Source organism: Pygocentrus nattereri, chromosome 14, assembly GCF_015220715.1.
Source record: "Pygocentrus nattereri isolate fPygNat1 chromosome 14, fPygNat1.pri, whole genome shotgun sequence".
Taxonomy (NCBI): Eukaryota; Metazoa; Chordata; class Actinopteri; order Characiformes; family Serrasalmidae; genus Pygocentrus; species Pygocentrus nattereri.
This window is the reverse complement of record NC_051224.1, coordinates 31,441,817-31,469,754: the sequence shown is the minus strand read 5'-3', so window position 1 is coordinate 31,469,754 and position 27,938 is coordinate 31,441,817. Positions and strand designations below refer to the sequence as shown.

The window sequence follows — 27,938 nt, the reverse complement described above, 5'->3', positions numbered from 1 at the left end:
CTCTACAACCCACACAAGTGGCTCAGGTAGTGCAGCTCATCCAGGATGGCACATCAATGTGAGCTGTGGCAAGAAGGTTTGCTGTGTCTGTCAGCGTAGTGTCAAGAGGCTGGAGGCACTACCAGGGGACAGGCCAGTGCACCAGGAGACGTGGAGGAGGCCCTAGGAGGGCAACAACCTAGCAGCAGGACCGCTACCTCTGCCTTTGTGCAAGGAGGAACAGGAGGAGCACTGCCAGAGCCCTGCAAAATGACCTCCAGCAGGCCACAAATGTGCATGTGTCTGCACAAACGGTTAGAAACCGACTTCGTGAGGATGGTATGAGGGCCCGATGTCCACAGATGGGGGTTGTGCTCACAGCCCAACACCGTGCAGGACGCTTGGCATTTGCCAGAGAACACCAGGATTGGCAAATTCACCACTGGCGCCCTGTGCTCTTCACAGATGAAAGCAGGTTCACACTGAGCACATGTGACAGACATGACAGAGTCTGGAGACGCCGTGGAGAGCGATCTGCTGCCTGCAACATCCTTCAGCATGACCGGTTTGGCAGTGGGTCAGTAATGGTGTGGGGTGGCATTTCTTTGGAGGGCCGCACAGCCCTCCATGTGCTCGCCAGAGGTAGCCTGACTGCCATTAGGTACCGAGATGAGATCCTCAGACCCCTTGTGAGACCATATGCTGGTGTGGTTGGCCCTGGGTTCCTCCTAATGCAGGACAATGCTAGATCTCATGTGGCTGGAGTGTGTCAGCAGTTCCTGCAAGATGAAGGCATTGAAGCTATGGACTGGCCCACCCGTTCCCCAGACCCGAATCCGATTGAGCACATCTGGGACATCATGTCTCGCTCCATCCACCAACGCCACGTTGCACCACAGACTGTCCAGGAGTTGGCGGATGCTTTATTCCAGGTCTGGGAGGAGATCCCTCAGGAGACCATCCGCCACTTCATCAGGAGCATGCCCAGGCGTTTTAAGGAGGTCATACAGGCACATGGAGGCCACACATAATAATGAGCCTCATTTTGACTTGTTTTAAGGACATTACATCAAAGTTGGATCAGCCTGTCGCGTGTTTTTCCACTTTAATTTTGTGTGTGACTCCAAATCCAGGCCTCCATTGGTTAATAAATTTGATTTCCATTGATGATTTTTGTGCGATTTTGTTTTCAGCACATTCAACTTTGTACAGAACAAAGTATTCAATGAGAATATTTCATTCATTCAGATCTAGGATGTGTTATTTGAGTGTTCCCTTTATTTTTTTGAGCAGTGTATATATATATATATATATATATATATATACACACACACACATATACATAGCCTGCAGGCTCTGATCTGTGTACCAGGCCACTGGCCCCTCTACACACACACGCATATGCCTAAGGGGTCTGCTCTCTCTTTCTCTTTATTTTCTGACTCTCCCTCTTTACTTTCTCTGTAACTCTCTCTCTGTCTCTCTGTCTCAGACTCTCTGACTTTTTATGTCTCTCTCTCTCTCTCTCTCTCTCTCTCTCTCTCTCTCTCTCTCTCTCTCTCCGTCTTTATTACTCTCGCTTACTTTCTCAGTGACTTTCTTTTCCTCTCTCTCTGATTCTTTCTTTACATGCCTCTCTCTGATCTTCTCTGACTCTCTCTCTCTCTCTCTCTCTCTCTCTCTCTCTCTCTCTCTCTCTGACTCTCTCTTTATGACTCTCACTCTCTCTCTATCTCGTTCTCTGTTATTACTGTAGGCTTGGTCAAACTGAAACAGAGAACAGAATCGCTGTCTAAGTGTTTCCACCTCAGCTCTTCTGTATCACACTTACCCGAGAGAGAGAAAGAGAGAGTGAAAGATCTGTCTCGTTCCTGAATGGTCCCAGAGGTCTCTCGGCTTCCCTGAGCAGCACATTCCTCATCAATACAGAAATAGACGGAAAAACATGAAAGAGAGAGAGAGAGAGAGAGAGAGAGAGAGAGAGAGAGAGAGACATGGGGAGGGGAACGGAGGGAGAGATATCCAAATATATCCCACAGCTGAAACCCAGTAACTACGCCAGAAATTCCCCTGATGTTGATATTAGCCAAGGCTAGCATAGCCGGCCCTGTGGTAACAGATTTTTGCCGTTACAATGTCCAGTATTTCTGTGTACAGTGTAAAAGAAACCTGCACTTCGTTTTCAGCAGTTGGAGTGGATATCTGGATTCAGAAATTGGTCAGCTCATGACTTAAACACTTGCAAAGTTCAGGAGGTAAATTACAGTGAAAAACAGTTACTTCATAAAAATGAAAAAGTTTTTTTTGGCAACTGAAGTTCTAATGTGCTTCAGACATGTAGTCAATTCAAATCAACATACACTAAATGGCCAAAAGTATGTAGACAACCCTCCTTATTATTAAGTTCAGGTGTTTCAGCTACACTCATTGCTATCAAGCGTATAACAAGAAGCACATAGGCATGCAATGTCCACAGACAAATACTGGCAGCAAACCAAAGAGCTCAGTGACTTTAAAAGTGGCGCTATCACTTCTGCCACCAGTCAGTTCCGCCCTGCTAGGTCTGCCCCAGTCAACTGTAAGGGCTGTTAATGTGAAATGAGAGCATCTAGGAGTAACAGCAGCTCAACCAAGAAATGGGAGACCACGTAAACTCACAGAGTGGGATGCTGAGCACTGAAGTGTATAGTGCATAAAATCATGTATCCTTTATTGCATCGCTCACTACAGAATTCAAGACTGCCTCTGGAACCAACATAAGCATAAGAACTGTTCAACAGAAGCTTCATGAAATGGTTGTCCATGACAAGCAGCTGCACACAAACCTAAATGTACAATACCGAGTGTTGGCTGAAGTGGCGTAAAGCACGTACGTCACCACTGGACTCTGGAGCAATGCAAACATGTTCTCTGGAGTGATGACTCAATATCTAGCAGTCTGATGGATGAATCTGGGTTTGGCAGAAGCCAGTAGAATACTACCTTATGGAATGTATTGTGCCAACAGTAAAGTTTAAACCCTGTTTTTCAGGGTTTGGGCTAAGCCCATTAGTTTCAGTGAAGGGTAATGTTAATGGTATAACATGCAAAGACATTTTATACAATTATATGCTTTCAATGCAGCAACCATTTGGGAAAGAACCTTTCCTGTTCCAGTATGACTGTGCTCTGGACGTTGTCTGGTGTATGGTAACACTTTGCAAGAACCCTGCTGCATAACACTGAAATAACCATGCCATAAACATGTAATAGCAGACAGCACATCAGGAGAGATTCTGTACTATAACAGTGTAATGTTTTCATTACTGGTAACTGTCAGGATAGATATCACAAGATTTGATGCCATAATGGCTAACTAGAGTACTAAGTTAAAATTAGCATGTGACATAAGCTATCATGACCTGGTTATGACATGTTTAGGTCAACGTTGTGTTGCAAGATTCAAATAAAGCTGCTATATTATAAGGTCCTAGAAATCATTAGAGCTTTACTGTAGGCAATGTGGGTTCCCTATTGCATTCTTTATGTATCACATAAATGCAACAGCACTCAGACATAGCCACTTATTGTGTTAACCTTAAAGGGTTAAAGCAAACTTTTATAACTGATATTTGGAACATATAGTGGTACAACAATGTACCATTCTCAAGGCTAAGATTATCAGCTATCGGGCCTCTGCTGAGTTTCCTGTTGACCTTTTAGGAAGAGGCATATTTGTTGACTGTAATCTCTCAATAAACCAACAACATTTTGATGTCTACTGCATAGTAAGAATGTCCCATGTGCACATATACACCTACACGACCCCATATTTGAAGGCCAGGTATGATAGCCAAGCCAGCAACTGACAAATTCAAGCACATGGTCAAGTGGCCTGATTCCCACATGAAGCGGGTCTCTGGACCTGATGCAAAGTTCATGGCCAAGAGAGAGAAAATGACCAAGTACACAATGCAGTGTTTTTTCTTTTTTTTTTTTTTGCAGTGAGTATTTTTAGGTTGAGCTTGACCTCGATTCCTCCTCCCTCTTGCTCTAGCACTCTGCAACCAGAAGCTTTCCCACATAACATATAATTACTGGGTCTATCGAATCAGTGTTTCTAAGTATAGTTCAGAGCCGAGTCGCTGTTAATATAAAGGCAGACAGGAACAGATAAAAACCCGAAAACTAGAACTGTAACTGTACGGTTACGTTCTGCTCTGAATTCAGCTCTATGACAGCATGTGATTTCTGGACTTCCCCATTTAGAGGCACCACACACACACTGTGACACAATAACTCGTTTTTTCCTCATCCAATATCTGATACAGCATTTTCTGCTGATACTGGCCTTGTACTGATACCTCGCATTGCATCAATCAATCAATCAATCAATGCTTTATTTACACTTGGAGCACATTGAGAGTGACACTCATTTACAATGTTGTTGACCATTAGGGTCATCTCTATACAACACTGTAAAAGAGCAGTTCATTAACCATCTAAAGTTGAGCATGCAGCTCACAACATGTTCATGACACACTTAGTAGTCATAGTTATTGCCACTGAAAACAAAAGCATGTCATTTTAAATCAATAATTTCTCATTCATAGCTCATAAGAATCTGAGAAACAGTTTCTAAACTTTCAGTCCATATTGAAAGGCCAATGTGTATGAAATTTGGTAAACATTTTCTTTTGAGAGCTTATATCTATTGTAAATCGAGGCCATCCTAAAAACCTTGCCCTCCTGCGTTCTATTGGCTCTATACGGTATGCTGTGCTTGGATCCCTATGATTGCCACTTGCAATGTAATGTTCTACATCAAATTCGGATGAAAAACTAAAAGAAAGCTGTCTTCTTTGCTACAAATCATAACAGACATTTTTCATCCAGTATTCAAAAATGTACTGAAAAAAGAAATCCACATATGCAAGAAATAACTTAATTGCTCATAGAATATGGCGCTTTGTTCGCTTTTTGGTAGCATTCTCTTAGTTCTGATTGGCCAATAAAAATTCAATTCAATTTCAAGCTTGACTAAATAATGACTGTGATCTACAGCTGTGCTGTATATTCACAGAAGAGGAGAAAACTCTCCCTCAGTATTCTCTGTTGGCAACAGACCGCCCGCACCCATGACCTTCCTAAAATTAAAATTCATAAAATCTACAAGACTCAAACGGATGGCATGTTGATCTTTCAAAGGGCAACACGTTTGCTTGTACAAGAAAAAAGCAATATAATATTAGAGAAGTGCATTCTGAGTGATTCCTACATTTAAGTATCCATAAGAGAACAGATATTCAGCAAATTGCGGGGAAGAAAAAAACTTCTTGCCTGATACAAGCAAGGCAAACTGATGCACTGGTGCTAGCAGGCTAAACAATTAATAAACAACAATGTAGTAGATCACAGAGGTGCACATTTGAAAAAAAAAGGTCTGATTATTTAAAAAATGACACTATGACTGAGTAAAAGAGGCTGCCTTAAATGAGCTAATGCTAGAGGTAACTGGTGCAGTGGCAGATGGTGACCATCCACTTAGTTTGTTGAGGTAACTATTTAGCCTAGCATGCTTACATTACCATCCATCCATTTTCTAAGCTGCTTCTCCGTCAGGGTCACGGGGGATGCTAGAGCCTATCCCAGCAGTTTTTGGGCGGAAGGCAGGATACACCCTGGACAGGTCGCCAGTCCATCGTAGGGGAGACAGATAGACACAGACAGTCACTCACACCTAGCATGTCCAATTGGCCTGACTGCATGTCTTTGGACTGTGGGAGGAAACCGGAGAACCCGGAGGAAACCCACGCAGACATGGGGAGAACATGCAAACTCCACACAGAGAGGACCCTGGCCGCCCGGCCGGGGAATCGAACCCAGGCCATCCTCGCTGTGAAGCTACAGCGTTACCCACCACGCCACCGTGCCGCCCCTGCTTGCATTACAAATTTATTTTATAACATAGTATATCTGGAGTGGAGCAAACCTGTCGCACAATACAGGCCATCAAAAACCACTGTTTCACTCTATTCTTTCCTTCCTAGGTTTCTATGATGCAATACCAAACTTGTGATTTCAGCATTGCAATACTGACACCAATGGTTAACCCTGTATGTGGACTAGTTCTAATGTTTACGCATGCCCTTTTCAAACATGACCTATTCAAATTTTAGACCAAATGTAACCCTCGCAAGTCTCACACAATGCCACAGTGGTGTCTGTAAGCAGATGAGGTTGTGTGTGCAGTCATATTTTTTGTCCTTTTTTATACTGAAAGAGAAAAAGGTTAGAAGTGTACAGAATGTATTTTAAGTAAATGTAATTAATTATGTAAATAACTCATTGACAGGTGGATGATGCTGTAAATATACTGTCTCACAAAATATGACCGATATTACAATATTCTGCACTGACAAAATGCCCTACAGTGTGGTCAGTGTATAATGGGTACTTTTTTTTTAACACGTCTCACACTGTGCTACCCTAAATCCAATTAAACATAATCTTGTAACAGGGCTAGCTGAAAGTAATCGAAATCGACATTCAGAACCTCTAACTTCTGCTAATCCTTTCCTCGCTATGTGTGTTCATGTACTGTCCCCTAAAAAACGTACTACTGCACGTCATCACATGTCTCCGCCATGTCAAGTCTGTGACATGGATAAGGCTATCTTCCCATAGCAGATAAAAGTAGACCAAATCTGATTTTCTCACCAAATTGTTTTTTTTTGGTTTGGATGTTCACATTACCTTTTAAATGTGATCTGTATGCGACATCAGTCTGAACAGATCAGCTCCTAAATAGACCAACATGCGCAAAACATTGCTTCACGTGGCTCATCCAGAGCTAAACAATCATGACTATGAACGCATGCCAGTCGCTCCTGGAGCTTTCAGCTTCGTCTTTGCCAGCGAGACAGGAGCTACCATGAAGCTTCACTGCCTGGCAGCTGGGCTCATCACCTAGAATGTGTTCAAGTTTGCCTTAAAGAGGGCACAGTCATTTCCCTGGTTTCAATTTTGCTTTCAGGCTTTTAACTGTTCTTTGACGCTGCAGCCTCGCTCTCCTATACAGCTGCATTCAGCCATTTCTTTTGTAATCTCTTCAAGCACAGAGGTGTGTTGGCTAAGTGCCCTCTAATTTTTGTACAGATATATCACTCCAAATGTTTATTAGGTCTCAGCAGCGTTAAATTATGACAAATGTCAAGCTGGACCGACGTAAAAGTCGTGTAAATTCTGATCTGGCTGTTGAGATCATTTACATTAAAAAAACATTTACATACATTTATAATGTAACATGCAAAACAACTACTGGAATCATCTACTCTCTGACTAGGCCTTTCCTGTGTGTGAACCCTAGGACTACAAACCATGCTTTAATTCTTCAAAACTTATTGAACATTGATGCATTTGTGCAAAATACTATGACTGTTTGGACTATTAAACCTCAAATGCAAATGCTGTCTTGGCACCACACATCCATCATGAGAAAAACAGCCAGAGTCATCAGTCAGGCTTTGGGTCTTGTGCTACTTTTGTGCCGTTTACTGTGGTGAGTGGATGTACCCGAACAGCCCACTAAAACTTAACCACACACATACACACACAATGGCTCTCTTTCACAGACACACACACACACACTGGCTCCAACAGCAGCAAGTAGCACTACTAATGCTACATGCATGACTGCTAGATGTTCAGCCTTAGGTATCTTTAAATAAATCAAATTTAAAATGAAAAAAAAAGTTCAAGCTCAGTTCCATATCCACTTTAGGTTGAACAGGCTCACTCTGCGACTCGCTATCAAAGGCATTCAGTCAAAGTTAGCAAAACATTCGCAGCGTTGTAAGAACTGTAATTCTAGAACTGTAATGCTGGACTACATGTTGATATTAACTGCTTGACTTCATGTTATGTTGTGGTCCAGAAACAGTAAAAAGATATTCCTCTGACGAACTAAGATGTTGGCACTTCATCCACAGAGGAGGAAAGACGAGTCCTCATCAGCATCCGGTGTCTTATCGGTTAAATCTGTTAGCTCTTTAGCATATCTGATTAGCATAACATTATCATAGCCTCTGCTCACCCAACATGAACACCTACTGATGGCCCTCAGCTGTTTTTGAATAATAAAACAATATGATTAAATGCATTACTTTTGCATGTAAGTGCAACACCAGTGCTGACAAATTAAAAATGTAAGCCTACAGTTCGGCCTATTATTCTGGTCACTACCTTTCACGGGTATTCAGATATAAAAATTAGTCAAAATGCACATCCTTAGATCAAACACACCTACACTGAGGGTAGGACTGCTAGACACTCAACCCAACATGCAGTGTATCAGACCAGCAAACTCGTGAAATATTTTGCCAGAAGTGGACTCTAAACACTGTTACACACAAAATGAGAATTTTTTTGGGAATTCTTTTAAGACAAAAATGAAAAAAAAAAATAGCCAGAATGTCTTCAAGTGGCCACGCTCTTCACAAAACTGGCAAAGGATGACACTAGGTTGGCTAATTTCTATTCTGGAAAAATGGAAGTAATCTGGAGAGCTTCATCGCTTCATTCCACAGCTGAAACTCTGAAACTGAGTGCTTTCACATACAATCTGGAAGTTTGAAGTGCAATTTGTTTTGCCTTTGGAGGTTGTAATCCTTTTGCAACCTCATGTGATAACATAGTAATGGCTTAGCAACACTTTAACAACCACCTGGGATAACACAACAACAGGCGTGCAACTTATCAGAATGTGGGATAACACAGCATCGGAGTTCTACTTGCTGGGACACAGCCAATCCATCATCTTGGTTGTTGCCATGTCAACGCAAGGATTGCTCAGAGTTCATGTCACATTCTGTCTGCTACATATTATAAATATTAATTAACTGACTGTCATGTTGAATAATTCGCGCAAACATGTGACACCCTCAGCAGCTTTTAAACCAAAAACAAACCTGCAACCCAACACTTTCTCATAGTGTGATGCTAACAGAGAGCCCAACACCACTTCATCACTTTACATCAACACCAGACATTCGTCCCAACAGCTTAGTCAGCGTTTCCTACCAGCACCAAAAATCCAACACTGGCACATTTGTACCATGAGGACACATCAAGGAACCCACATGAAGCCCCCTCATGCTGCAGGATGGGTTTTTATACAACTGCAGAGAACCTAGACTCTTATGTAAGCAGGAAGCTGAGAGGTGTATGTTATTGTGTAGGTGTTTGGAGTGATACTTGAGGTGAAATTCCCACACATTTGCTGACAGGAGAGAGAGAAAGAGAGAGAGACAGAAGGAGTGGGGGCTGATGTCTGTTACAAAGCAAGTAGATATGCAGAATGTTGTAAGCTATGTATTATAATGCTTTCAACAAACAAGCTAGCTGTACCAATTTTCTGCATACTGAAAATAATGGTTTGTTAAATGCACATGATTAAAAAGACACATTTGAATTAGGAATCAGTGGCATTCAGTAATTTCTAGGGCTGCAGCTATTGAGTATTTTCATTTTTTAATACTCTTAATAATAATCACTTAATAATAATAATAATAATAATAATAATAATAATAATAATAACACCTTAGCAACCACCTGACAATTCACAGCAATGGCTTTGTCAAGTCAACTTAAAGCTCATTCACTAAATTTCCCCTTTGAGTTTTTACTATTATTATTACTATAAATAGTGCTCACTTATTAATATTGTTCTGTACTATTGCATATATTGTGTTTATTTATCTAGGATTTTAAGCTGCTCAAAACTACCACAGCCTGCACTAAAATTGCATCGTCTGATACTGAGTACCAACTGATACTAACTCTGTCTAACCTAACTCACCTATTAGTCCTGACATTTATACAATTACACTTTAAAAATATTTTATTTTGTTAAAATCACAAATAAAACATTTACTTGTTGGATTGTATTTATTTGATACTGAAGAAAACTTATTAAAACAGAGCTGGATGTTTCACTCAAGTCATTAGTCTCATACATGCGTCTTCACTCTTGCTGCATCTCTGAGCGTCTGATCAGTAAATATTACCGTCATGATAACTGTGACTGCAAAGGGTTAACAAGTTAATGAATTAAATTAGGTGCATTAGAGCAGGACAGGTGTCTCCTCGACCCAAATGCACTGAGCTAGAAGAAAGTGCCTGGCCTGTATCTGAAACATGCTCCACAGCTGTCGTGTTTGTTTTTTTTCAGGTGACATTTTCAACTGGAAATGCTTTTAGCAGCTGGCAATCTTGAAGCTGCGCTCCATCACTCGCACAACATGCGAATTGATGATACTGTACTATATAGTCAAGACACAAAAGCACCACTTTCAGTTTAAACGTACCTAAAAGGAGGAATCTGTTTGTCTGGCGTTGATATATTGTGGTTCACCCCTTAAACTACTACGATAGAATAGATATCGTAGATATCTGCTAGCTGGTGTCGGAATACTGTGAAATGCTCTGACATGGATGTGGTAGGACGGATGGCACTAAGACGGTGTGATCCATCACAGACCTACTCAGCCAGCTAATGTTTGCTGTTTGTTGACACTGTTGAGAAACTAAACAGTTTAGCGCTGTCGTTGGCCACTTGTTTAGCATTTGTAACGGGATAGCCTAGAATTCGTCGCCAGACAGCTAAAAATAATCTTTTCTTTCTTAAATTATGGCTATTACAAAAACTGCGGCTGTGCTTTTCCAGCTGGTAAAAACAGCTCACCAGACAGTTTTTTTTGTTCAACTGTTTGGTGAGTGTTTGTCACGTTCTGACCATAAAGGACAGTTTAAAACAGCAATTAATCAACCATGAGCAAAAATCAGCCTTCAAACTTGAAAGAAATAATGATTTGACATTTATCGTGATATGTATCAATTATCGTGATAACATTTTTGGCCATATCGCCCGGCTCTAACTGTACTTAAATAAAAAAAAATTAGTATGGGCTGAACCGTGTGAATAGAAGTGGCTTATTTTGTCCAGCTCTGATACTTTGGTGACCACTGCTTTCGACGACAGAAGCATGGGCCTTCTGACTGGCCTGTGGCTACATAGTCCCTAACACAGCAATGTGCAATGCACCATGTGTTGTGACACTTTTCTCCCACAAGCATCATTAAACATTTTGAAGGCATGTGCCACAGTAGCCCTTCTGTCAGTTCAGACAAGACGGGTAGCCTTTATTGCCTTCAGGCATTGATGAGCCCCAACACCCTTGACGGTTCAAGATCTGTCTCGTCAGAACACTGTCGGTAAGTTTTCACCACTGAACAGGACCATCCTAGAAGCCAGGCCGCTTTTCAGATGCTCTGACCCATGTCAGAGTTGCTCAGTGTTCATGCCTGTCCTTTCTTCCCACAACGGACTGTCGCTTTCTGTCTAATACATCCCACACTTTGACGTGAGATAATGTACATTATTCATTTCATCTGTGATGAATAATGTTTTGGCTCATCAACCCTAAATACTATTACACAACAGAAATGCTAAAACTGATCGCCCTTTGATTCTAAGGCCTTGTTATGACTGCTAAAGGATGTGGATTAATTATTTCTACAAGCATCCAGCAGGAGGAGATCTTGCTGGTTTTAGTCGTCAATAAAACAGCAAAGATGAAATAGTTTCACTTTTTTATTATTCCCAAAACTGCCTGCAACTAATATTTTGTACTGTTTTTTTTTTTTTTATGAAATCCTGTGGTTAAAACATACTGTGACCAAATGCTAGAAGACTATGTTGCTCCTTTGGCACAAACCAGCCTTTGTCACAGCCTGATCATATCCACACTCCACACTGTACGTGGGATCTGAATCTTCAAATCTGAAAACAAATGATCGAAAACAATTTTAAAAAATTGTTTGCCCAAAATTGAGCAAAATACCACATACAAATCTTGTGACCACTGATCATATGATGTGCAGCAAAAGATGAGCTACTGTCTCTGACCTTGCATCTACAAATTGGGCCAACAACGTAAGAGTGTCTAACAGAGCACTGCCGTATCTGATGCACTCACATGTTAACACACCACAATCACATGTCACTGCATTGCCGAGAATGACCATCCACCCAAACAATAGTTTCCCTTGTTCATTATTCCCAAAACAAAATAATCCTGTAGTTAAAGCCTACAGTGACCATATGCTGCAAGACTATGCTGCTCCTTTGGCACAAACCAGCTCACCTCTGTCACATACTGATCACACCCACACTGTATGTGGAATCTGAATCTTTACATTTGAAAATAGACTATCCAAAAATATTTGAAAATGCCCAAACTTGAGCAAACGCCACACAAAAACTGGACGTCAGCCTGCCAGTTGCATCCTAATGTCTGTACCTCATCCGAGGTATGTGAGTTTGCGATTACACAGAATGGAAGATGAATGTAGAACACAAGTTACAAAAGTATGTAAACAAAAAACAGGCAGTGAAGAAAAAGACAGGAAGACAGTAGAAAGACAGAAAAAGAGACTGAATATAATTTTCCGAAGGGCGCATGAAACAGCATGGCTTTTGAAAGGCTCCAAGCAGAAATGTTATTGTCACTGGCAAGCTCACAGGCAATAGAGCAAATCGGCCTGGATGGAGCTAATATCAAAAAGAGCTTTGTTCCGTTTTACTCACAGACTGAAAACATTCAGCCAAATCAAATACAAGTGCTTATTCATCCTTGGATAACAGAGAAAAAGAGAAAGAGGGTCAGAAAGAGACGGGAGAGAGATGCTTCTTCATCTCTGAAAGTCACATCTGGTATTTATTTATTTATTTACAGTTAAATTGAGAAAATGTCCTCCAGTGAGTGTGGGGCATGAAATTAGAATCATCATATTCTTTCACTTAAATCACTCTTTTTAAAGCTTGTACAATTTCCTGTCTTACCCCGAATGTGGCCGCTGATGTGGTCGTGGCCTGTTAGAGTGTGTTGAGCTGGTGTGAGTAGATCAGATACAGCGGTTCTGCTGGAGCTTTTAAACACCTCAGTGTCGCTGCTGGACTGAGAATGGTCCACCAACCAAAAACAACCAGCCAACAGTGTCTTGAGGGCAGCATCCTGTGACCACTGAAAACAAGATGAGCTACAGTCTCTAACTTTACATCTACAAGGTAAGTGGACAGTAAGTGGACAATATGTTTAAAAACTCCAACAGCACTGCTGTTGACGTACTTGACGCAAGTGTACCAGCACAGCACACACGAACACCATCACCATGTCAGTGTCACTGCAGTGCTGAGAATGATTGACCCAAATACTACCTGCTCTGTGGTGGTCCTGACCATTAAAGAACAGGGTGAAAGCGGGCTAACAAAGCACAGAGAAACAGATGGACTACAGTCTGTAACAATAGAACGTCAAAGTGCATCAATTTCGTAAAAGGTGCTGATAAAATGAACAATGAGCGCAGAGACAGATCAACTTGGACACCGCCGGCTCTCTGTGTGTGAAATATTATAACCTGGTGTTGAGCTGCTAGAGAGCAATGAGGGGGTGAAACGGAAAAGGTCACAACCCCCTGCTGCAAAATCAATTCACACCTCAGCAAGGCTGCCATGTAGAAATAAAATGGACAGCATAAGTGATGCTTTCTTGATTTCAAAAAGTGTGTACAACAAATCATACACATTTCCACTGAAATACATGCCATCAATGTTACTGAACAACAAAAATCCCTCATAGTACGAAAGAGAGACATTCAACTCAGGCGGAAATGCATGAAAAATGGTTAAGATTCACGTTTTCGAATCAATCAGACAGAAAGTCGCACAGTCAGTCAATCAGACAGACAGACCAATGACCTCGTTATCATATGGTTGTGCATGGACTCACCCGTAAAGAGCTTGGTGATGTTCTTGTTCTGTCTGCGTCCAGAGCAGATGAGCAGGAGCCAGGGTGGTAGGAGCTCATGGTGGGCGGCCAGCAGCTCTCCGATGCTCCGGGGGCTGGACGAGCTGGACCTGGATTCTCCATCCCCAGCCTTCACCCCCTCATCCACAGAGTCCACCAGCAGAAACAAGGCCTGAGCGGGGGGCTTACAGCTAAGCAGCGGCAACAGCACACACCTTGGAGAGAAGGACAATGGCACTATTACTAATAATACTACTACAATTATCATTATGGCAGTTATTACTATGGATATTGCTTATTTGTATGACTTGCAACTCTACCTAACCACTTCGACTCCTAATGGTCACTTCAGTTCAACACTGTCATTTCTACCCGATGATGTATTTATTTACTGGTTGTTATAGTGAATAATAAATGTTGAGTGAGAACCATAGTCTGATTGAGGGATAAAAGTTTGAGGGATAAAAGCAGTTATGGTTATATGCAAACACTGATCTATGGATGGATGGATGGATGGATGGATGGATAGATAGATAGATAAAATCCTTTTCCTAAATTTTTGCATAATTCAAGTACTGAGCCATTCTGAATTGTACGATGTTCATTACGTTGAAATGCACGACTCATATTTCTTCACAGCAGGGATAGGAGCAAGAGGTCAGAATGCATGACCATTTCATTTACTATGCGAAATAACCGGTGATGCTACAGATGTCTTCTGAGTTTTTATATGTAATGATGACATAGGTAAAATAGTGGTAAATCTGATGAAAGGCAACACCCTACATGTATCTCTCCACCATGAATGTCTTTTAAGTAGTAGGTTTTGGGCCAAAATCTGATCTCAGAACTATTATAAAACTATGTCTCAGGCATGATGGAGTGTATTTGTAATCATTTCATTTAAGGGAGCTTTTAGAGGATTTAAACTCAGATGTCTGGTTCCTATCACCATCACTAACAACAATACTGACTCAGTAAGTTTCTCTACAATGGAGCATTTTACATCAAAGTTGCTGAAATTACTTGCTCATATCTTAGCCAGTTACTCATAAGGACATTTTGGAGCTCCCCTTTAAATGCGCCTCTCTCTGCCTCTCTCTCTCAGCTAGATCAATAGGAAAGAGCAGAGAGAAAACCGCTGACTCAGGAACATGCAGGAAGGAAAAAGCATATCTCTCTCTCTCTCTCTCTCCTGCTGTAATAACAGAATTATAGAATTACATACCTGATCCCTGTAAAAATCTTGGTCATAAGCCAGAGGTCAGCAACATGCGACACTTTTAATGCCCTGTTGTGGCTCCACAGCAGAATTAGATTTTTAGGTAAAAATAAATTAATCCTCCTTAAAAGTAAAATAAAGCTCAGTTGATCGGGCTAACACAGTTTTAACAATAAATGGCCTTAACGGCTGGAGTTAATACAGCCTAAAACTGCTAACTCACCAACCTTTAACCCTGTAGACTGCTGATCACCATAGCAATGCAGACAACACCTAGATCACCAAGCTAAGAGCTAATGAAAAGATAAAGAGAAAGATTTAAGATGAACATCAATAATTTGGAGATGGACTTGTTTACATTTGTAAGCACTTTTATGTTTAATCTGCAACAAGAATCTGTCAAACACAAAGTTGCAAAGCTGAAATCACCTTCTCGTTCTCCAGCTTCTTGTTCAAATTTTCCTGTTCCACCTTAAATGGTTACATTCTGTTACATCCTGGAACGGGAAAATCTGAACTGGAAGCCGGCAAATGAGAAGCTGACTTCAGCCACGTACAAAATTGAACCCTGACAGACATTTCACAAGAAACTATTCTACTTTTGTGGAAAAGTTTCCTGCCAGAGATGCGAGAAAAGTTGCTATAGCTGAAATAAAGCTTAAAGCATAATGGACTTAATACCGATATAGGATCGTATCGGTTCTGTCTCTGTGCAATAAAAAGATCTCCTATTCATGATGTGTTCTTAAACCACAGAATTGTTCTCACCTTTGTGCTCTTGAGTGACTGTAGATTCTGTTCTTACCCAAGTCCCAAAGAACAAATCCCAAATGAGAAATCAATGGTGAATGTCAGAATCTTCGTGAAAACTGCGTAAGTGGGTTTTAAGAAAAAAATTGTTCTTAAGAACTATTAGTGAATGAGGCCCAATATGTAACACTAAATCATAAAATGCCTTGATATGGCTTAACTTTGGCTACCATACATAGCCAGTCATGCATCTAGCTAACACTGAATAATCCACATGAGCTGGTTTATAATTTCGCAAAAAATAAAACACTGCAAATGTATACATTAGCTGATTTGAATTTGGACTGCAGTAATCATTTTAAACTCTTGCTCTCACTTGTATTACCTATGGCCCCTTTAAATAAACCGATTTCTTGGTAGTTTTGTCTGGGACTCGAAGCAACGGCAGAGCAGTCAATTTATATGAGGCAGAGGAATATGAGTAGCTGATGAGTAGTAATATATATTGCTAACTTTGATTGGTACTTTGCCAGATCTGATGTCACCTACACCATATGTAGTCCTGCCCAACTGTCGAACAGAATGAAACAGAACGAAACAGCAGAAAAAGTAATCTATAGAGAATCACTGAACAGAAAACACCAAGAGCCTTTTTTCTCTGCCAGTTCATTTAAAGACATCAGAAAAATAACATGAAAATGAGCAGACAGGGCCTTTAAGACATTTGTGTGAATATGGCCCTCATTCTGGATCAGGTCTTTTCACTATAAGCCTGATTGAGTCTGGATTCAGTCCGTTGCTAATGGCTAATCCACGGCAAGCTGGGTTCCTCATTACCTCCAGCAGAGCTGCCCCTGTTAATGCTCACTAAAAACACTAAGCTGCCACCTCAGGGGGGTGAGTGCCATGGCTGAAACACATCCAGCCCGAGAGAGAGAGAGAGCGAGAGAGAGAGAGAGAGAGAAATTAAGCAAAATGTGACAGTTAGTAAAGATGTTCAGAGCAGTAGGCAGAGCTGGGCATTGTGCCCATGTCTTACAGATTTACAGATTTACTGAGATACACTTGCTCACTGCGCTAACACTGTGTGTGTGTGGGGAGGAGTGTGTGTGGTCACCGTGTGGGCATCTAGCCTGAGGTCCCCCAGCATGCACTAGTGCAGCTGAACCCTGGCGACTGGCCAGCCAGCAGCCAATCAGAAGAGCTGAACAGCAGGTGAGGGAAACACGCTCAGTTGTTTACTGTGTAGCGGCCCCAGAAGCCAAAAGAAAGAGTATGTGTGCTGGGCCTGGCACAGGTTTACACAACTGCCCGATCACAGTTATTCTGTGTTCCTAAGCTTGAGCCAATTAGCAATATACCCTGTAAGTGTACGTTTAAATGACAGGAATCGTCCATGGCTTTAAGATGGACAACAGTAATCATAATCTGTCTCGTAATCTAAGCTCATGAATTAGCTCTGATATGTTTAGTGGCTTCAGACCAGGAGTAGTAGTGCATAGCGTGAGGCAGAATCAAACTTGCTAAACAGATTAAAAAAATTGAAAGAAACAAAGCTTTTTTCACTATATCTCAATTTTCTTACCATTCATATAATGTGCAGAGTCTTAAATTTTGAGACTTTTATTTTTTGTAGTACCTAAAATGTCAGTGCATCGATAATCATGATAGTTCAAGACATTTTCACCTTCATCTTCTGAGGTTTATGTGAAATATGTTAAAAATATATAATAAAAAACTATGATTCATTTGTTTTATTCAATATGCAGCACTTCAACAGCATTATGTGTGTTTTTGGGACTGATGGCTTGTATGGTTTTTGCGTAGCGTTGCGTAGCTTTTTCTCCATAGGGAATGAATGACAGAATGTTGAGAAACTTTAAATCTAAATGCCACAAATAATGTGACAAAACATTTCTCTCACAGTGTTCTCACAGACTTCACATACATACTACCACATACTAATGGCCTAGTAGCACCACTGCAATAATCTAGGACAACGCAGCAATGACCAAACAACAGCAACCACCTGGGCTGAGCAACACCTTAGCAACCACCGGGAATGGCATATCAAAGCCTTAGTAACACTTTAGTAACCATCATGGCATAGCCTAGCAGCACCTTTGCAACCACTTGGTGATAACACAGAAATGGCCTAGTATCACCTTAGCAACCACCGGCTATACCGGACTTACAACACCTTAGCAACCCATGACCAATGGCTAAACAACACAGCAACCACCTGGGACTCTACAGCGATGGCCGAGCAAGACTTAAGAAACCATCTGGAATGCCATATCAAAGCCTTAGTAACACTTTAGCAACCACCTGGGACACTATGGCATAGCCTAGCAGTGCCTTAGCAACCACTTGATGATAACATAGAAATGGCCTAGTATCACCTTAGCAACTACCTGCTACACCACAGTAACAGACTTACAACACCTCAGCAACCCCTGCCCAACCCCTAGCCAAACACAGCAACCAACTGGGATGCCTCAGCAATGGCTCAGCAAGACCTTAGCAAACACCTGGGATGCCATATTAAAGCCCTAGTAACACTTTAGCAACCACCTGGTATTCCACAGCCAAGGCGTGGCAATACCTAAGCATTTTCCACAGCACTGGCCTAATAACACCTTGGCAAATACTTGGAGTTCTGTAGCAACACCTTAAAAACCACCTAAGATACCATAGCACTGACCTACCAACACCTTAAAAACCACCTAAGATACCATATCACTGACCTACCAACACCTTAGCAACCACCTGGACTTTCATAGCAAAAGCTTACTGAGACTGACCACCACCACCACCCCTAGACTGAATTGTCTCTTAAAGAAAAGTAATTGAATGGAATCATTGAGATTGACACCCTTAGTGTGTGTGTGTGTGAGTGTGTGTGTGTGTGTGTGTGTGTGTGTGTGTGTGTGTATGTGTCAAAATGTCTCAATAGAAAAGTCAATCATACTGTGTGAGCGTTTCTTAACCCAGAGGTGAGCTGGAGTTTTGCCAGCACTGCAGAGACAAACAATCAGATTACTTCAGACAGACCGCAACCCAGGACACATGCACACACACACACACACACCCGCCTAAACACACACATGATGAAAAGAAGGAGACAGTTCTCTCAGGCAGTGGATAATGTCACTGGCTATCTCACTGCAACAAAGACAGAAAACATCAACGTCCTCAAATACTCACTGCAAGACAACTAACAGCAGCATCACCGTCTGAAGAGTCCTCAGAGGACAAACTCAGCCACATCCACTTTCTGTTATTAAGAATATAGGTTCTTCTTTCTCTCTTAATCCATGCATATTCCTAAGGAACTCGGGGGGGGGGGGGGGGTTGTCTCCTCCCTCACCCAATGTATTCTGTTTCTCTGTAGTTTCTATTATTCCTGTCTTCCTGTCCTGTCTCCCCCCCTTGTCATATTGTATGTGCTCGGACGGGTTGATCGCTATTTCGCTGGTTACTCTGGTGACTATGTGACAATAAAGGCTTTTCATCATCATCATCATCATTCGTGACTGGCAAACTAGGTCTCACTAGATTTAAACTAACTAAAATAATCCTGGTTAGATTTTTCTATATATAATGAGGTTCACAGCATTTGGCTTCTGGTTCTCCTCATGTGTCATATATATATAGTTGAGAAGTGTTCACAATACAGTGTTCGTGAAAAAAATGTGTTGTTATGGCGATATAACACCTTGTATTTTCACAAACTGTGTTTGTGAAATGACTTTTGACAGCTGTAGGAGACGCTCAAGCCATTTGAACATATCTACTTCTTACTTTGCCACAAACAGAAAACGGACACTTTTAAGATCACATTTGACCGACAGCTGATTTGATCAGACTCTGAAGATGAGACTACGCTAACATCCCAAACTGTCATCACCACTGAGCAGCTTTTCAGTCAGCAGCTGTGTCAGAAGAACACCTAAACAACCTGGAATGAACCGAATACCATTCGTCAAACAAAATAGCCTGTAAAGAGCTTTACAGACAGGCTGGAACAATACAACATCAATACTGATCTAGCAAGAATTGACAAAACTGAGCTAAACTTGATATTGCGGCAGTTTTATGGGTCAGTCTGATTTGGTTAGACTCTGAAACTCTGGTCAGACTACATGTTTGGCGAATGGTATTCAGTTCATTTCTGGCTGATTCCAGGTTGTTTAGTTGTTTTTCTGTCACAGCTGACAGAAAAGCTTGCTACGTGGTTAAAAACATTTCGGAATTTAGTGTAAGGAGCTGGAGAATGAACTGCCGACTGTTCACCAAGTGTGCAGAGTTAATTACTCTGAAGTAGCATCAAGCTGCTTGTTAAGAAACGATAATTTGGCGGAAGGAATTGCTAACATTAAAACATATTAAATGCCACGTTCACATAGACAATCCTATCAGAGCAGCATAAATAGGTTGTTTTGCTAGTTCAGTTCATACAGGGATCATAACAACACGCACATTCCGAGACTTATTAACTGAAAGATTTCAAAAGACGGCTACCCAAACTTTTGCAGCCAAAGTTTTGGAGGGTCGAGATGATAAGCATAATTCAAAGCATGGGCAAAGTTTTGGCATTCTTGTGTAGCCAAGGTCTGACACTGTTCCTGTTCCGGAGTCCAAACTTTCGGAAGACCTTGAGGACAGGAATGCAAAACACTTTCTCCTCCAGTATTTGTCCTTTGCCTAGAAAGATTACAGTTTGCTAAGTAATACTGAGTCCATACTGTTTAGATTTTTTTTCTTATATTTACCATTTATGTATTTAAATAATATTTGCGTCGTCACTGTGATAAAAACATCTAAGAACTAATATGACAGTGGATCAAATTTCCTCACAAATGTGATACCAGAGCGATTCAGTTCAACTGAAGCAGTAAAAGCCTTGTAAGCCTAATAACTACTTTCCTGCACTGGGCTTGAACTTTGCTCTCCTAGAAGAAGAGCAGGTAACTTGGTAACTGACTAACTGAACATGAAACATTCAACTCATACAGCTCCAAAACTACTCAATCCTGAACTATTAACCTAAGAAATGCATTAAATATCATGACTATTCTTATTTCAGTGTTTTGTGTAGTGGTAACACTACTGTTCCAACAAACCTGCATCACCATAAGAGCTTTTAAAGAATTCAGTATATATTTCTTCAGTTTTATGGGGTCATGTTAAAAAAATAATAGAATAAAATACACATATTTATTTATTCTTGTTGCCTTAATAGAAAAAGTTGGGAATCCTGACTATTTCTCAGACGTTTAGTGCATAAAAACGTGCACAAAGTTCTGATGCAAGTGGCTTCTGTACTTCATTTCCTTTTTATTTTGCACACTGCTAAACAGTGTTTTTAGAAAGTTGTAGTTTGCTATCTGCCTAAATGTGAAGTTAGTCAGGTTTGTTAATATTTACTGATGTCTAGTTTATGAGAAATGAGGAAGAAAACCTCAGCAATTTCTTTCAGATGTGTGGATACTAAGGCAGGCTGCAGTAATGCTCTGTTTGACAGCCTCGAACAGTACAACGTCTCCATATCTTCCACTTTAACAACTAGTGATAAATAATACTAGAGATCAATAAATGCTAATCTCCACAACACTTTGGCCTGGAAGGTCCCCCAGTTTGACAAGCCTGCCTTAATTTTGGGTTGTCTGCACTCACACTTGCCATCAAAGTCATGTTAAACAGGAAGTGGCCCTTTTGATCTAAAAAATGGGGAAAAAGGTACAAGCATAAGCATCACACAAACGTTTTGCTTTGCCAACCATTCACACAAGCAGGAACGATTTTTGCCACTTCTCTCCAGAATGAGGAGCCAAGTAAATTTTTAAAATTATTTTCAAATTTGAAACAATGCAGGACAAAACAGCAGGAAAGCAAATTAAATGCTTCACTTCATCACTTACGACACCTCCATGCCCCCTGCCCCTATCTTTTGGGGTGATACTGTATACTGTGGTAATAACTGGAGATGGTTTAAAGCTGAAACAAGTGGGTACTGCACACCAGTGCTCTGTACACAGGGTTGAGTAGTAATGGAATACATGTAGTGGCTTTAGGTAAGCAGGACATGAAAGCTACAGTAAAAATGACAAAACAGGATGAAAATCAGCATGTTTACATTAAAAGCACATCTAATCAAAAGACGTTTTAGAAAGTGGTTTATTTTAATTGGAAGGGATGCATCAATACCAACACTGGTATTTGGAATTAAGCCAATATTGTGCTCATTTTACAAATACTCATACTCATAAAACTTCACCGAGACTGACATACTGAAACCACACAGCATTTGTCTGCTTTTAGAAAACATTCAACTACAGCTCAATCAGCCAAACAAGAGCCTTCAGACATAAAACTGAGCTCCACAACTGAGCTCCTCGAATGTGATTCCTGCTACAGAGACTGTTGTTCAAAACAATGGATCGGAGTTCAGAACGACAGCCACGTTTACATGCAGCCTGATCATGCATTAATAATCCAACTAATAGCTCAAACGGAACGGAATACATCCATGTATACACCTCTATCGGAGTAGACTAGTCCAGCCGAGGCCATTCGGAATCTAATTTCTGTCTGAATGAACGAGGTGGGTAATCCTGTAAACAATCCTTCAAATAGATGAATAATATCCGTCTGTATCCGATTACTTTCCCAATCGGAAAGTTCAAGTATGTTCTGTGCATGTCCTTTGAGCTTTAAAAGACGGCGGCGGGACAGGTGTCCGGCTCACGTGTCTCAGAACATGACGACTTCCTCTCGGCCTTCTTTAATAAGTAGATGGGAGGTAATTTAAACTATTGAAAAACAAAAGCACACCAGCTGAAAACTCACTGCTGCTCATCTGACTCTGACTGGATTCACGTGATGCTGGTTGTCATGGTAACGGCTACATTTTGGATGGCATTACTTGTAGTGAGCATGTAAACTGAGATTTTCCATCAGATTGTTGAGTAGCATATAAACACCTCCGTCTTAATCGGAATGTAACTGAAATAGTCTTGAAATGTTCTTCCTGTAATTAAATGACTGTAAAAAGACAAGTACTCCAAAGGTACCGATTACAGTACTTTACGATAGTAATCCCCTGGATTAGGTTACACATTTTATAAAAAGGAATCAGTAAACTGTACAGGAATACTTCTTAAAGTAATCCTCCCATCCTCCCTGGTTGTACTGCTGCACTATTATCTGTACTATCTATTATTATTCTTTATCTGTATCTCTTGACCAATTTAAAAACCTATTTTCACAAAGTTAAACTGAAGTGTTCACAAAACAAGCGCACACGTACTCCATTCATGCCCAGCACCCACCAAAACTCGACGCTGGAGGGCCACACACACACGCAATATTCATAATACGAATGGGTTTAATTTGAAAGGGATGTGGCCAGCGGCAGAACAGACGCAAAGCGCCAGCAGACCACACACTGCTCTGATCACAGCTATTGTACTGATTGAAGCTCCGCTCAGCTTTCAACGGCCTGCGCTTCCAACGTCATGGCCAGCGTCCCCTACTGCGTCCGGCCGGTCTCCCACACGCTCCGGGGGGATTGCACAAAGCACGATGTCTCAGCCTGTACATGTGTGTGTGACTTCCTGACCAAGTGCACAACTCCAACTTCACACAGAGGTCAAGCCCACACCATATGACCACTGTGGCTTCACTACTGGCCTGAGCTAACAGAGCTAACTGAACAGACCTCGCTTTCTCTTTGCGTTTTCTTTCTCTCTTCTCTCTTTCCTTCTGTCCTTCTCTTGTACACGTCTTATTGCCCAGCTCGTTTATCTCCTAAATAAGCAACAGGCCACTCTTGGAGTTGGTCTCCAACCTGCCCCCCCCCTCTCAGCTACGTGGACTGCGCTGAGTCATCTCCCACCCAGGCAGCCTGCCGAGAGAGAGAGAGAGAGAGAGAGAGAGAGAGAGAGAGAGAGAGAGATTTGCTCCTTCCATCCTTTCATCCTTCATTAGCCCTTACACAGCATGTGTCCTTCTCTCTCTCCCTCTCTCATCTCCCCTTCACCCCTTCCCTCTCTCTCCCTTTCTTTCTTCCCCTTTTCTCTGTCTTCCTCCTCCCTTTCCTCTCTTCTCTCTCTCCCTCTCTCGTTTCTCTCCCCTTCCCCCTTCCTTTTCTCTCCCTCTTTCTTTCTTCTCCCTTTCCTCACTTCTCTCCCTGCCTCTCTCTCTGTTCTCTATCCTTTCGTTCTCTCCCACTCCTCTTTCTGCCTGTTTCTTTTTCCCCTCATTTTTCTCTTTTTCCTTTCATCCTCTCCTTCTCTACCTTCCCATCTTCCCCTTCTTCTTTTCTCTCTCACCATCTGTCTTCTCCCCTCCTTTTCTTTTTCTTTCACCCCTTCCCTCTTTTCCCCCTTTCTCTTGCTCTCTTCTTCCTCTTCTCCATGACCCTTTCTCTCCTTCTTTCTGCTCTCTTTCTCACTTCCTCTCTCTCTTCTTCTCTCTTTTGCTCTCTTCTCTCTCATTTTCTTTCTCCTCCATCCCTCCATCTTCTCCTTTTCTTGCTTTTTCTCTCTCCTCCACACTTTCCCTCTCTTTTCCATCTTTCCCTCTACCTCTACTTCCTCTCTTCTCCTTCTCACTTTCTTTCTCTTCATTTTCTCTTCTTTTTTACCTTTTTCTCTGCTTTCCTTCTCCCCGTCTCTCTCTCACACTCTCTATCTTCCTTTTTTCTCTTCCTCACTCCTCTTCTCCTTCATCCCTTCCCTCTTCTCCTTTTTCTCTTTCATTTTCCCCCTTCTTCTCCTTTCTGTCTCTCTCTTGCCTCTCTCCTCCACGCTTTAATCTCTCACTTCTTTCTTTCTCTCTCCTCTTTTCCTTCCCCTCACCCTCTTTTCCTTCTTTCTTTTTCTTTCTCCTCCCTAACCTCCCTGTCTCTTCCCCCGTTTTTTTCTCCCTCCTCCACTTCCCCCCCTTTCTCCACCCCCCTTTTTCTCTAATTCTCTTCCCCTGCCTTTCTTTGGCTCTCTCTTTTCTCTCCTCCTCCTCCTCTCCCTCCCTCTCTCTTTCTCTCTCTCTCTGTTTCCAGCAGGGCAGCATCAGCTCTCTTCAGGCTCTCTCGTTTTCCATTACCAATACTCTAAATGACAGACTACAGGCTAATGCTGAGGCTGCTCTAAAGCTCACTGTCTCGCTGCTGCTTTAACGCAAAGCATCTTCCATTAGAGGAAACTCTGAGGCTTTAAAGGCTACAGATTAAACTTGATCTCACTTAAGCAAGTGTCAGTGAGATATGCTAATGACTAGGGGGTGGGCGATATGGCTCTAAAATAATATCATGATATACAATCATGATACCAATATTTTTGGCGATATGACAAAACACCGAATAACGTTTTCTAGCTATTGCAAGAAAATAAATGTTAATGTTTTATTTAGTATAAATATGTTTCAAATATTCAGTAGACAAAAAAAGCTGATTCTGATTGAGATATTAGTCGGATTATTAACAGATTATTCGGATGCATTTAAACGTGGCTATCGGCTGTTGCGCACTCTTTGTGGTATTAGCCACGTTTAATAGAGTATGGAATAGAATACGTCCATGTAAACACCTCAATCAGAACATTCTAGTCCAATTGATGCCATTCAGAATGCAATTTCTATCCAATTGAACGAGGTGAGTAATCCTCTAAATAATCCGTTAAATAGAAGAATAATATCCGTGTAAACGACTGAATCCGATTACACTCCAATCGGAATGTGTAAGTACATTCTGAGCATGCGCCTCATAATGGCCGGGAGCAGAAACTGGTTTGCAGAGGAGACGAAGTTTATACTCTGAGCTTTAAAAAACGCGGCGGGACGGACGTCACCTTATGTGTCTCAGAACACGACGTCTTCCTCTCGACATCACTTTAAGCCATTAAAAACACAAGTGCACCAACTGGAAACTCATCTCATGCCGACTGGACCTCACGTGATGTTCGCTGTCATGGTAACGTTTACTCTCAGCGCTGCTCCACGCATGTGCGTCATTTTGCATCGGATTACTTGCAGCGAGCTGTAAACAAAGATTTTCATCAGATTGTTGAATAGAGTGAGAATAAACACCTCAGTCTGTATCTATAATCCGACTGTATTCAATCGGATTGGCAAAAATCTTTGTGTGTAAGCACAGCCACAGAGTGCCTGAGTTGGTGAAACAGATTGAGTTGTGTTTCCCCCTTTTGTTGTTACAGGCTTCTTGCATATCTTGCATATTACTGTGATCTGCTGTACATCTGAGATTTTATAACCAAACCACGTCCACACTAGTGAAGTCGCTCCCCTTTTTGGGAGAAACTCCACCACAGAGCTGCTTTGCGTCATACTTCTTTCTGTTCCAAAATGACTCACGCAACGAATGTACGCCATGCACATTACGTCATTATGTCAACAAATCAGAATATTGTTGTTTATCACAATATGGATTTTTTTTTATTGTTTAGAAAGTTATACCGGTATTATCACGAATGATACGATATGGTACACCCCTACTAATGACTGTCTGTATTAATTCACAGTAAATACACCTCCACACGTGAACTTTCACGTTACACAGTTTTTACCTTAGCCCAAATGCAGTCCATCAGACTGCCTGTGTGGTTTCTGAAGGTGTTAAGCACAGTACTGCACAAACAGTCAGAGACCATCCTTCATTTCTTTAATATCCATTCAAAAGAGCCATTAAAAAAAAAAAAAGAAAAAAAAAAGAAGAAGTCTTGTCGGGAGACTTGTTTTCAGCTAGCTTTCAAATCTGCTAGGATATTTTTCCACACCTCCAAAGTTCAGTCTCATAAACAGGTTGCATTTACTTCTTACGACCCAGGTAATCCCAAATGCACTCAGTGATGCTGCGGTCTGGACACTGAGGCATGGCCAGCCCATAGTTCTGAGAACTACAGCAGCTTCTTTCTTTGCTCTTCAGATTTTCTTCTTTTCGGCTAATTTCCCTTTTCTTCTACACTTCCTTTCAGACCCATAGTGTTGAGTTGTCTTCTCACAGTGGAAGGATGGACAGAAATGTCTGTTTGTCAGATCTGAAGAAAGAGTGCTGCTTGATTTTCTCTAAAAGATGAAAATACTGTTTATCTGACGGTTACAGTTTTGGTGGTTTACCAGGTCATGGTTGTTAGGAGTCCCAGTTTCTGTATATCTTTAATATTTTTTTGCTCCAGTTTTTTCCCCATTTATTTTCCTTTGATTTTCCTCGTCCTTATACACATGGATTATCTTGTATCTAATCGCACAATGATCTCCTAAAAAATATGAAGGAAGGTTTCTGATTTTTGCAGAGTACCGCATACAGCAGAACACAGCACAGGCAAAATGCAGGCTTCAAAATGGCTAAAAACTGTTGGTATAGTGTAGGGGGCAACACCTCTGTCTTCTATGCAGTAGACTAGGGTTCAATCCCCTGCATGGGCAATCACACTGCACTACACCAATAAGTCCTTGGGCAAGACTCCTAATACTACCAAAGATTCTTTAATTTCTACTGAATTGTTACCTTTCAACTTGTAAAATTAGATTGAGGGTATAAAAAAGTCCTCATGTACTCTTTCTGGAAGAACTGTTACGTGACATATTTTTGTCTATGTTTGTAGATAAAAATATGTCATACAGTCCCAACAGAGAAGAAAGTCTATTTGAGATTTTTGATGTATATAAGCTTCCATTACTTGTTGGCCTTGTCCTCATTCCAAAACTACAGAAACAGCCTTGGTACACTCAGCATTTTCTGCTGAAAAGCTATAAAAACGTAGGCCTGCATTTAGCACAGTGGTAATCGGTGAGGTACAAGCGCGTCTTGGCAGATGGACTAGAACTGGAGTGAGTGGGAAACTGGGTACATTTGTGTTTTGGGCAAACTGTCGCTTTAACCCAGCCAACATTACCCTATGTTATTTTTTTAGCAGCCCTCTTGCTGACCCCAATGCCGGAGCCACACGGCTAAACAAAAACACATCCTGTCCTCTCAGCAAAACAGCCCCTCAGTCTCTCTAGACCTCTAACATGACCTGCCTAATTCCCCCTCTCAGCATGTCTGTGCATAACGGTTTGATTCGGTAAAGTGATGGCTCGCTCTCCACAGCAGTCTAAACAGACAGAGACAGCCTCCA

The 27,938-nt window shown here is 41.5% G+C and overlaps 1 protein-coding gene across 1 annotated transcript in view; it reads right to left on the bottom strand.

Annotated features, from left to right (window-relative positions):
* ankrd50 (ankyrin repeat domain 50) overlaps positions 1 to 27,938 on the bottom strand; it is a 76,181-nt gene that overhangs the window by 29,637 nt on the left and 18,606 nt on the right. The window contains exon 3 of the mRNA XM_017709725.2: positions 13,809 to 14,041. Within this exon, the coding sequence (XP_017565214.1) occupies positions 13,809 to 14,041 (233 nt within the window). The remainder of the gene's footprint in view (positions 1 to 13,808; positions 14,042 to 27,938) is intronic.